Here is a 13,251-nt window from a genome sequence, read left to right as displayed (position 1 = left end):
AGTGATCATGCTTCTGGTTATCAGTATCTCTGAATTTAGCCAGGTATTCAATCCATTACTGGGCTGATCCAAGAAGAGGATGAAATTGAAAAATCCATCATTACTGTTGAAAGCCTTCTTCTCCTCCCTTTCCCTAGCCTCTTCCACCTACTAAAAGTTTCCCACAATATATCTAGACTACTTGACTACTCATGTGGTTTTATACAAGATTGGAGTCACCAATTCTATTGCTTCCATTGAGATCAATGATAACCAAGCTTACTAGCTTCCCTTCCTCTTATACCATCCATACTCCAGGTGCTATAATCTGATAACCAAAGGACCCCTGGACTTCCCCATACACCCTGAAGTTGAACTTCCACTTATGGGTTACATCCCTCCCAAGCAAAATATGAGTCCCAAAAGGAAGTAATTTTCTTGCTTTTCCTCTTTATATCTTTAGGATTTAGCACAGTGTTTGGCACACCATAAATAATAAATGCATTTTCATTAATTTAAAAAATTTCTCAGAGCCTGTGTTTCACTGTCACTGCATTTGGAAGCTCAAAGTTAGATTCATACCATAAGATATTGGAGTGTTTCAACATTTAAACAGATAGAGAATCAGAATGGGATGTGAGGAAGAAGCAAAAGAATAAGATCAGATGGATCTACTTTTTAATTCAATCTACAAATACACAAATATTACATAATTTAAAAACGTACAGCAAGTTTTGAGTCCTAAAAATACAAATGGAAAAATCAAGAGAGTCTCTCAATCAGTCTCTACCTCCAAGGAGCTCATGTTCTACTGTTGGGGAGGAGGGGACATTATGTACAAAGAAAATATAAATATAAAATACATTCAAAATGAATATAAATTAATGCCAGGGCTAATACCAACAATTGCAGGAAATTGGGAAAACACTAATGTAGGAAATAGTATTTAGGCTGCCTCATAATGGTGGCTAGGAACCTTAAGAAAGAGAGGTCAGGTAGAAGATAGTTATGGCTATGAGATTCAAGCTATGCAAAGACATGATGAAGGAATAGAATGCCTTCTGAGAACAGAAAATAATCCAATTTGTCCTTTTGAGTTGAACACCATAGCTCCAAGGGGTATTAAGAGCACCCTTCATGAAATCCTTGCCAGGAACAGGAGAAGACAGTGTAGTTCAAAGTCAGTGAGATTGTGGAGCTCTATGTCTTTGTGGTTAACAAAAAGGCTGAGATGATGATCAATCTTTGTTTAAAGGCAAAAACTAGTATCCCTCCAAGCCAACTACAGAAAGAAGATGAATATAAGGAACATTGAGGAAATAAACTTCATTAAGGTGGTATTCTCCTACAGGACCCTGGTACCTCTAGCAAAACTCAGAATAAATAGGATGCTTCTAGCCAACACACACACACACACACACACACACACACACACACACACACACACACACACACAGAAACTCCTCTGATCTCTGTCTCTGCCTCTAAGTCTATCTTTATGTGTCTTTCTGTTTTCCTTATTCTCTCTCTCATACATACACACACACCACAAACCTCGCAGGATCCAAGCCATCCAGTTCTAGAGCACAGAGATGTTGGGAAAATATCTTATTTCCTTGCCAGACTTCAGTCCTATGATCAGAAAAAAGGCTCCACTGCCAAAAGATGATGTTGAAAGTGCATGTTCACCAGTCAGTCAATGTTGTTGTTCATCTCTCATTTTTTTAAGAGAATTAGTCACATCACGGGGTCTTCGGCTTCACTCTCTTCCAGAATCCTCCAAGCCCAGTGGAGAAATAAAAGGATGATTGGCAATGGCCTGGGGATACAGCACATGACATTTATATCTTTAATGTTTGACTAAGCACTAAGCATTCCTCAGTTCCTGCTTCAGATGCTTTCATGGTCGTTGAAAGAAATTGTCCTCATCCACCCATGCCAAAGGGGGAAAGTCTTCTAATGCTTAGAACAGACATCCCTCTACCTCACTAACTGGTTTGAGGCCTGTTGGCTAACCCTCCACCTGGTTTAGCCCATCTACTGAGACAGTTTTACCAGTGCATGGTTGATATACATGCTATAACTTCTTGGAGCCACAGGTGAGAGTCAGGTGAAAGGTGGAAACCAAAGTAGATAAGCAACCCTGAAGAGGGCTTGGCAAACTCTTTCACTAACCCATTTTATACACCAGTAAACACTTAATAAACATTTATTAGCAACAAAGCTTAATTTCTTGAGTCCACTGCTACTTGTCCAACATGAAGAATGACTAGTACTAAAAGGATTGCTAGAAGATACAAGCTAGGTCATCCTGCCTACACAGGATGGAAAGCCCTGGCTTAGATTTCCTTAAATAACATTTAAGTTCAGGGGTTACTGGGTTGCTCAGTGGATTGAGAGCCAGCCTAGAGATGGGAGGTCCTAGGTTCCAATCTGGCCTCAGACACTTCCCAGCTGTGTGACCCTGGGCAAGTCACTTGACCCCCATTGCCTAGCCCTTACTGCTCTTCTGCCTCAGAAACAATACACAGTATTGATTCTAGGGTGGAAGGGAAGGGTTTTAAATAAATAAATATTAACCAAAAAATGACATTTAAGTTGTCTGAAGGATCCTCCTAAATGCTCTTTTCATTAAAAGAGTAATGTTTCAAGTTATATATAATCATACTGGCATCCTCCACAAATGTTAATCAGAAGACAAAAAAATGCTATCTGTGGACTAGAGTATTTCTGGGCCTGGTGACAGCCTTAGCATCTAACTTATTTTGTGGTCCAGTTTTCTTACTTTGGGGATTTTTCCTTGTGGTGTTCTTTTTTTATCTTTTTTTGGGGATCTAATAGTCGACTTACCTATTTTCTGATAAATCATGAAGGATGAGAAAGAGAAGTGGTGCTTTCAGTTCCTCTAAAAAACCCAGTATGATATAATCAATATAAAATGTTAGTTTTTGTGCTCTCCTGTTACTGGAGCTTCTGAGATCAGTGCTTCATTTATGCTGTATGAGGCTTTCTAAACTTCAAGATGAGAATCACTGAAAATGTTGATTTTTTAAAAATTTCTTTCCAAGCCACACTGTACCACTAGTCTCTGATTATGCAGTTGACTGGAAGCACCAGTGGGTGAATGTGCTTTCTTTCACAAAATAAAAATTATTTAGAGCATCCAAAAAGTGAAGTGAAAAGAGAAAAAGAATCCTTTCTCGTTTGATTATCTGTAGTACTAAATTACAAGGCCTATGGGGAAGATTATCAATACAGTCATCAGAGTTCCAAACACATTATGATCACATGTAATTCAATTATTCAATTCAAGGCACATTTATTAAGCACCTGCTGAATGCAGGGCATGTATGAATGCAGGATATAGTGTTCAAAATCTTATTAACAAAGTGTCTCTCTCCAAATTGAGTGAAGACCTCAAACCTAAGACAAGTTTGAGCACCATTCTTTAAAGTTTCACACCTAATATCTAATAGCATTGAAAGGCATTTAATATGGGATTCTGTGTCAAACTCAGTCAACATTTATGAAATGGCCATTGTGGGCTAAGCACTGTATCAGACACTATAAAATTAATCAAAGGAAAGGAAACACTCCCCATCCTCTTAAGCAGCTAAAACTAAAGTGTTTTGTATATCTCATTTCACTCACAAGAAAGTAAGTGGGATTTTGACCAGTTGGAATTTTGAATGACATATATATTTTATATATATGACATATATATATATATTTTATATATATATATATATATTTTATATATATATATATTTTTTATGTCATATATATATGTATGTATGTATATGTATATATACTAAGCAAGTATTGGATTAAAAGGATTTCATCCTTATGAAATGGTACAGTATCCAGTTAGTTTCAATTTTATTCATATCTCTATCATTTTAAGTTAATGTGGATAGAAATCCTAGCTATGGCACTATATAACCTTGGGTAAGTAATTTCACCTCTCTCAGCTCCAGTTTCCCCATCCTTAAAGTGGTGATAAATAATGCATGCACCACTTATCACTAATGGTTGTCATGAGGATAAAATGAGATAATGTATATACAGTATTTTGTAAACCACAAAGTGTTACATAAATGTGAGCTATTTTCATAGTTGTTTATTATTTCAATTTCCCAACTCTGCCAGGTATCCTAAATTTAAGTTGTGGAAAATATTTAACCCCAAAGAAGAATAACAAGTCACAGATGCCATGGTCCATGTTTGAAATCAATATAGAAAATTTAAAAACAGTTAAGCATTGTATTGCATTCAGAACACCACACTTTAGGAAAGATCTTGATAAAATGGATAATGCCCAAAGAAAAGCAATTAGGATGGTAAAGGACTTGAGAATTTCCCTTGTAAAAATTAGTTGATAGTAGAAATTTTAAGCCTGATGGAAACTATTTCATTTTTGCCTTTGTATCACCAGGACCTATATCATGGACCAGAAAAAAAATGTGGCTTGGGTAAAATTTAAGGTTTTATTAATGTTCGTTGCCTGATTTATTAATTCATTGAAAAGAAAAAAAATTTCTGGGACATCATAGCTGTTTCCAAGATTTTGAAAAGCCATCACTTGGAAATACAAAATAGACTTGTTCTATTTGATCCTAGTATAAAACAAGGAGTGATGACTAGAAGTTGTAAAAAGGAAAATTTAGTTTTGATATGAGGACAAACTTCTTAACAATTTGAACTAAACAAAAATGGAAGGTGCTGCCCTGAAAGGTAGCAAACTCTCCCTTAATATGTCTTTAAACAAAGACTAGATGATCAGATATATTGTAGATAGGATTCTTATTCAGGAAAGCATTGAACTGGCTGACCTCTAAAGCCTCTTCCAACTCTAAGATCTTGTGAATCTGTGAAGTCCTAAAATACCCACAATCAGTAAAAACTAGTGTGGTGTTTGTTTTCATTTGTACAGTGTTATCTTATTTAGTGAAATTTTACTAGAATATACACATGTTTCTGGTTCCATTCCTGAGTCACATGAGCAACAAAATGGCAGACTAGATTTTTTTCCAATACCCACAATTTCTCAAACTTCTTTAAAAATGAAATGCCAAAGATAAAGCACCCTCAGCTATTTCCATTGTCTCAGATACCAAGTATTTAAAAAAAAGTAAACCCCACCCTCAGACCTAGGAACTGATGCTTACTGACCTTGAGTTCACTCAGCACCCCTCCCCTACTTCTTAGCATTCCTATAGACATAACATAGATTTACATCACAACCCAGTCCTGCACCATATCCCCCTCCACTTTCCAGTGCCATAGAGATACCAGCTCCTGTCTATGGAAGTTTACTTGGGCCTTTACAGCCAGTTAAGACACAGCCCTTCAGGAATAAAAGTTTGTCACTGACTGCCACCCAAAAGTAGTAGCATGGTAAAGTTCTGAACTGCCAAGGCCAGGAAAGCATACTTTGAACTGCTAGTACTGAGTCAAAGAACTAAGGAATAGTGGGAGTAGAGACAATTCACAAAGATGAAAAACATGCATGTACAGCACTCCACCAAGCCTGAGGGAAAGAACACAGCATCCAGCTAGGACCCATTCTGACTACCCAAAAGTCAATTGAGTCAGAGACCCAGGTTAGTGAACCATGAATTGCTTAGTATGGGAAGAAGCTGAGATACTTCATTTCCAACCTCCAAAGAAACCACAATGAGAAGGGATAGAGTCAGGAAGTGAGTGATGAGGAAAAGAGGAGAAAGAGGGAACTTAAAATTAAAGATTTCGAGGGGAAGAAATTTCAAAGCCTTGGAACAAAAATAAATTGTTAGGAAAAAGACAGTAAAACAGAAGTTAATTGGATCTTCAGATCTATAAATTAATTCAGGCATCTATGAATAAATATTCTAAAAAGTTAAGGATCCAACACATAATAAAACAGAGGACCCTGTGGAATTTATGAACACAGAGCCACAATAAGCTGTTCCTGAACAGTTTTTTTTTAATTAAAATTATAAGACCAGAATTTGTGTCCTATGTGGCAAAAATAATGAAAAGAATAGAACAACTTGAATCTTAAATGGCAAGTTTCACCAAAAAAATGAAAGAGAGAATAATAGATTAGGAATAAAATACATAGAGGTGATTTCCACTCTCTGCTTTAACTGCACCCCTAATATTTTCATGTTAATTTTATTTATAGTTATTAATTTTTTTCTGAAATATTTGTTGATGATTTAATATTTCATCATTAAATATCTGTTGGGAGGTTGGATCTGAATTTTGTTCATTGTCACTGAACCAATGTCTATTCTTATTGTATTAGGCTCTATAAGGCTGTCTTGACTTTTTATGTCTTTTAAAATTTATTTACACTGTCTCTGTACCTAATAAATGATTGTTCTTTGTGAATGTTCCATGTAGGGTAGGGAAATATGTAAATTCCTTTGCTATACCATTTAGAAGATGCCATAATGCTTTTAACTTTGGTTTCTCCAGAAATCTGTTCAGTTCCATATTTTCCCTTTGTTTGTCTTTCTATTAGATTTATACAATATTGATAGAGTTATATTGCCATTGTACACTAACAAAAAAGATAAATGAAGTGATTTTAATTGGAAAAATCAACAAATAAAATCTAAAATAAGCACTAAAAGGAGATATTAAGGAGTAGAAGAGAAATAAATCAGAAACAAAACATAAAAATTATAAATAAAACTAAATGTGGTTCTTTGAGGAAAAAACTAGTAAAATTGATAAACCATTAGTAAATCTGATCAAAGAAAGCAGAAAATCAAATCAATAAAGCAGCAAATGAGCAAGGGGAAATCACAACAAAATCAGAAGAAAGAAAAAGAATAATCAAAACCTAGTGTGAATAATTAAATGTTAACAAAATCAATAACAAAAAATATAATACTCAAACTAGCAGAATTGATAGAGATCTTAAACATCTAGATCTCTAAAAAGTAGATAAATCTAGGTGTAAAGGGACTACTGAATTAAAAACCACCTGGAACTAAATTCACAGCAGAATTCTATCCAATTTTATTGAATAGTTGAATATTGAATCCAATTTTATTGAATAGTCCATATTTCACAAATTGTTCTCAAAAACTGATAAAGCACCCTATCAGAATCCTTTTATGTGACAAATATAGTCCTAATATCTAAACAAAGATAAAACATGGAAAGAAAATTATAGGCGAATATCACTAATGCACATTGATTCAAAAATTATAAACAAAATCCTATATAACAGAGAAGAGTGATTTGTCCTAGAAATGATTCATTATAATCAAGTGGGAGTTATATCAAGGCTACGAAGATGGTTAACTGTTATGAAAACATTCAACATAATTAAAAAGCTAAAAACCAAATCATCCCAAACTATGTTTATCTCAATAGATAAAAAAAAAATATTTTGACAAAGTATAACACTCTTATTGTAAAAATATTCCAAAATATATGCATAGGGGAGCCTTTTTTGATATTATAAAAAGCATCTAAAACCAAAATCAAACATTATATGCAATATTGGTACACTCTACCCTTTTCCCATAACAACAAGAGTAAAAACAAATATGTCCACTCTCCCCCATTATTTGATAGAATTCTGGAAGCTAGTAATAGCAAGAAGAGAAGGGAAAAGAATTAATAATATAGAAGTAGGTAAAGAGGAAATAAAACTTTACTTGGAAAACCCTAAGGAATCAGCAAAGATACTAATTGAGTCAATAACTTCAGCATAGCTTTCAGGTTATAAAAAAAATCCTCAAAAATCAATAACATTTTTTAAAATAACAAAACAAAAGGCACTAAAAGAACAGAAATACTCATTACAAAATAACTACAAATAAATAAAATATATAGGGACCAAACTCCTAAAGCACTCAAAAGACTACACACATACACACATATATACATATAGATAGAAATGATAGCATTCCTCTGTAGATAAATGAATAAAAGATATAAGCAAACTTCTCAAATTCTTCAAAATATTTACTACCACATGAAAAAGTTTTCCAGAGCACTTATAATATAAGAAATTATTTCTCAAAAAAATGTTTTAGGAATTGCAGGTTTCTAGTATTGGAAAAAGAGGATGAAAATGAAACTTAATTATTAATTATTGCCTGAAAATTGCTGAGTGGTTGACCTCTAGGTCTCTGAAACAAGAAGCTCAAATGGCAGGTGAAGATAATTTAGTTAGGTAAGAGGAATTCCTTGAACAACTGGATTAAATAAAAACAAAACTATACTATCAAAGGGGACTTCTTTAATACTTATTATAATGATGATGATAATTCTAATTTGTATGGCTTTATAGTTTGCAAGATTCAAACCTCATTGTAGGCCAGTGATATAAATAATCCAAATGTATTTTATTCCCAGCATCTACTGACACATAATAAATACTCAATAAATGTTTGTTGAGTAACGTATCATTATTACTATTTAACAGATAAGTAAATAAGGTCCAGAGAACTTCAGTGATTGGGCCATGTAATTAAAAAAGAAGAGCTGAGACTCAGGTTTTCTAACTCAATATCCAATGCTTTGCTGTTTTATTTTGGTTCTTTCCATTTTCCCAGTGCTATCTCTGCATCTTGTACCAATATCCAATAAGAGAAGAACTAATCATATGACATAAATCGTTTAACAAGTCAGAGATTTAAACAAACGTTGTCTAAAAGTTCTTGAACAACCAGTGTGAAAAATCCTAGGTTGTCAAAGAAGATTTGGGTGAATTTCTATGACAATAACAATCATGAGAATAATATATTAATCCCTCATTTATAGAGTTCCATGAATTCTATTTCTGCTACCTTGTGATTCCAAGTTGCAATTCATTTATCCTATGCTTTGTAAATAACAAATATAAAAACTCTATCCCTCTATGAACTAGCTGAGAAATACAGCTGGTTAACTTTCTTTATTGTCCTATTTCTCCTCTCCTCTTTCATTCTTTTTAACTCTCATTTTGTTTCTGTGCAGTTTTCAGTAGGGAAATCTTCTCTAGCTTGCTTTTGGATATGAAAAGTGATTGATTGTTTCACAATAGTAATATGTGAATTTTCTATCTCTTTCTCTCCAGAACTAAGGACAACAAATTACTTCCAGCCTGCACCCAGAACCAGTGAGTAAAGTTTCAATACTGTTTGAGTTGCAGACAGTTACAGCTAAGAATGATCACAACTGGTCTTTCTGGCCACTTTTATAACACTATTTTGTCATCTGAAATCATGATTTTTCAGCCTCCAAAGGGAGCCAGGATTAAGTTGGTGGCTCTGCAGATGAAATCAAGGTCGAGTACAAGCCTTGAAGAAAGTGTAACTTAAAAATAATAAAGTTAAAGGGAATAAAGAAATTAAAGTAATCTAGATGGTATTTAGATATAATGAATCATCTGAATAAGTATATCACAATTTGGAATGTTTTACATTTTTCTCTATATAATGTTTAATATCTGAGTTTCCATAAACTGTCCGTGGCAGCAAAGAAATATGTTGATAATAATTCAGCAGTTGAGATAAATCATCTTGGGCTGAGTTAAAAATATAAGGGTTTATTTGGAAAATTATAGAGTATATTAAACATTCTCTTGTAAAGATAATAGAATATTGATGGCTTTAGCATATAATTTCAACACAAATGAATGTTTCCAATTACAAATCACTTTTATTGATGAGTGAAATGGACTTACTTAAATATGGAAATACTTCACTAGCAGAAAAAAAAATAAATAAATCACTGAAAGTGACAAAACTTCCTTTGTTCCTCTCCTGAAATATGTTATCACTGCTGTGCTCTGAGATTTCATCAATGAGGAAACAACCTCCATTGGCAAAGATGAAGGCCTATTCCTTATCAAACTGTGATATCCCTATCCATGACTTTCTTGATATCCAAGTTAAAGAGGTTTAGACCTTTTAATATTCTGTAGTATGGTTGTATTACTCATGCCATTCATTTGTTATCACTTATTCTTCCCATATGACTAGCCCACTTCCTTTTCTGATCATTTATTTCCTGGGAAAGATATTCTTAATGTCACCTCTTACATAAAAGTATTTTTGATAATCTGCTGTAGTCAACCAGTGCCCACTATTCCATTGATTATTTTTAATAGCCTTCCCATGTGTCTTATAATTGACACTAAGTATTGATTCCAAAGCAGGAGAGTGGTAGGGCTAGTCAATTGGGGTTAAGTGACTTGCCCAGGGTCACACAGCTAGGAAGTGTATGAAGATGGATTTTTACTCAGGACCTCCTGTCTCCAGGCCTGGTTCTTTTTCCATTGAGTCACCTAGCTGCCCTAATTCCAAATTGATCTTCAAGCCACCTAAAAATTTGATACAAATATAAATAAACACAAAACATATTCCAAATAATTTAGGGAGGTTGTAGAAACTGTAGAAATCAAGGAAAGGATAGGAAATGGCACTTGAGATCTCAAGGGAGGCAGAAATTTCAAAAGGTAAAAGCAAGGAGATGTATTTGTTAGGTATGGAGGGCAGTGTATGAAGAGGAATAAGGAGAGGAGCTGGGATATCCTTGGCCGCAACATAGGGTACAAAAGCCTACAAAGTCAGAATGGAATCAAATTGTAAAGGGAGTTAAGTGACAAAAAGAGGAGTCTATATTTTATTCTGGGGACAAAAGCTTTGGGTTTATTTTGTACATACTTTATATTGATTTCTACATGTGGGTGTTGTTTCCTTGATAGAATGTAAGCTCCTTGAAGGCAGTCACCATGGAACTTTATATCCTTGGTGGCTGGCCCAACGCCTAGTGAGCTTCATAAAAGGTTACTGTTGGTTTTAGTCAGAGGTTCTGATATTTCAATAATCCACAACCCTAAGTATTAGCAGAAGAAACATAATGATGGGCTTTTATGTCAGGCTGTAACTTGGAATCATTGCAAGTTAAAATTAATTAATATTAATAATAATATTTAAAGTTAATTATTAATGAATTGTTATTGGTTAATTATTTAATTGATTTAGAAAGAATTAATGATGTTAATAATAATAACAATAATAGTTAATAATAAAATCAATTAATATTGAGCAGTTAGGTATTTCAGTGGAGAGAGTATCAGACCTGGAAAGGAAAATCTGTAATTGAAATCCAGCCTCAGATGCTGATTAGCTGTGTGACCCTAGCCAAGTGACTTTACCCTGTTTGCCTCAATTTCCTCATCTATAAAATGAGATAGAGAAGGAAATGGCAAATCATTCCAGTACCATTTCCAAAAAAAAAAAAAAGCACAAATGAGGTCACAAAGAGCTAGGCATGACTAAAAATGGCTGGACAGCGATAATAACTAATGTTTATGTAGCTCATTTTATGTCCAACATTTTACAATTTTTATCTCATTTAGGATTCACACTATCCCTGGGAGATTGGTACTATTTTTATCCCCATTTTATGGATGAGAAAACTGAGGCAGGCAGAAGTTACTGTCTTGCTTAGGGTCACAGATAGTTGGTGTCCAAGGCAGTTTTTAATTCAAATTTTACTGACTCCAGGCCCAGTGCTCTATCCACTTTGCTATTTAGCTGTCCCAATTGCAGCCCAGCTTATTCTCTTCTAGGATCCTAACTAATCCTAGCCCCAGAGCACTATCCATCTATAACGCATGGCTAGGATACTAGATATTAACTGATTAGATTTCTTCTAATTAACTGATAGATTTCCTCAATGGGCTTACTTTCCAAATATTTTATTTGCCTAACACAAAGAACCTGTGAGCCAACCTCTTCTTCATATACAAATTTCCTTTTTTCTTCAGCCTTCATTTATTTCAAGACTGTCAATATTTATATACTTCACTTTTTTCCAATTATGTGTCAGTTTAGTGGTTGGACAAGGATTTTACATTTACTATAACAACAATTAGTGCTTTCGTGCATCCTAAATAGAATAAACTGTGATTCTTAGCAGCCTCTGCTCAGACAAAACCTCCATCACTGGAGATAAGGAAGGGAGCTTCCTTAAGCATTCGTCGCTTACTCAGTGGACAGCCTATGTGTGACCCAGCAGACACAGATGACTTGCAAACCCTTTCTATTTTCCTAGAACCTTCCAGTGTTGGTGTTCCCCTGACACAGCCTGTGAGATCCCAAAGCCTTCTGCACATTGATGAAACAGTAGAGTAGACGTTTTTCGGCAGATTTCCTCCTATAGCTCTGGCTTTTTCTAAATTCAGACTCATTTTACCCCTTAGCACAATTAGTAATATAAATATTGTATAGTAGATAACCACTCCATTCCTGATCATGAGATATGTTCACATTAATGATAAGTCTGAGAAGATCTCACCTCCCTAAGTTCATATTAGGGAAGGTTATTAAAGATAACTTCTAATTTCCTGATGCTAACTTAGTGCTTTTGATCCCTCACAGGGGGAAAAAATAACATTTATCTAAGGAAATCCCTTCCTATCTCTTTTCATGCTTTTTTTGTCTGCCCCCCTCTACCAGGTAAATCCAGAAAATTACTAGACATCAGGCAGGCTGTAATTGAGAAAAAGATAAATTCATGTGGATCCTCATGTCTACTACTCTGGCCATTTAGGACATGAAGAAGAAATGAGACGGCCCATGAGCAGCCATTCAGTAGCACCAGAGGCTGGGGAGAGTCTAGAGAACCACCTTGGGAGAATGATCCCTATTCGAATATTAATTAAATCAGTGTTTTTTGAAGTCTCCTCCAATTCTGAAACTGTGTGCTCTCTGTGTGCACTCCCCATTATACCTCCCCTACCTACCTGCGAGCACCGCAGGAGCGCTTAAACCATCTAAGGAGAAAGCTACCTTTCCCCTCGTCGCCTCCTTCAAATTTTTATACCAGGCAACTATGCAGAACGTATTGTAAAGGGTAGCCATAATAGCAATAATAGGCCTAATAGCTTGTCCGTGCACAGTACAGGTTTTGGCTCTCACAGTGCTCCACTTACACAGGACTTCATTTATAGTCCTAGCAGACCATTGCTTCTCCCTCTCCCGCATAAGAAAGCGTAAATATTAAGGTTTCTCTCACAGCCCAGTGCCCTTTGGAATAGCCAAACCTTGCTGTGAGCGAGCCCTTGGGGATCGTGGAAGGTTAGCTGTCAAGATCCGTCTCCGTAGTCATTAAACTTGCCACACAGAGAGGATTTGATTTGCTCGGGGTTATCATAAATATGCCAAAATGGCAGCAGTAAAGGAAGTATCATCAGGTAATATCTTCCCCATTATTTACTTTTTTTTATCCTTGCAAGAATATTGTATCAGTCCTGAACAAAACAATGCCATTGCC

At 35.0% G+C, this 13,251-nt stretch overlaps 1 protein-coding gene across 1 annotated transcript in view; it reads left to right on the top strand.

Moving 5' to 3' along the window:
* The window catches only part of CHST9 (carbohydrate sulfotransferase 9), a 364,583-nt gene that overhangs the window by 211,466 nt on the left and 139,866 nt on the right, over positions 1-13,251 (top strand). Inside the window, exon 3 of the mRNA XM_007487575.3 lies at positions 9,044-9,085. Coding sequence (XP_007487637.2) covers positions 9,044-9,085 — 42 coding nt within the window. The remainder of the gene's footprint in view (positions 1-9,043; positions 9,086-13,251) is intronic.

The sequence above is a fragment of the Monodelphis domestica genome, chromosome 3 (assembly GCF_027887165.1).
Source record: "Monodelphis domestica isolate mMonDom1 chromosome 3, mMonDom1.pri, whole genome shotgun sequence".
NCBI lineage: Eukaryota > Metazoa > Chordata > Mammalia > Didelphimorphia > Didelphidae > Monodelphis > Monodelphis domestica.
The sequence above is the reverse complement of the archived record's forward strand: the minus strand, read 5'-3'. Positions and strand labels throughout refer to the sequence as shown.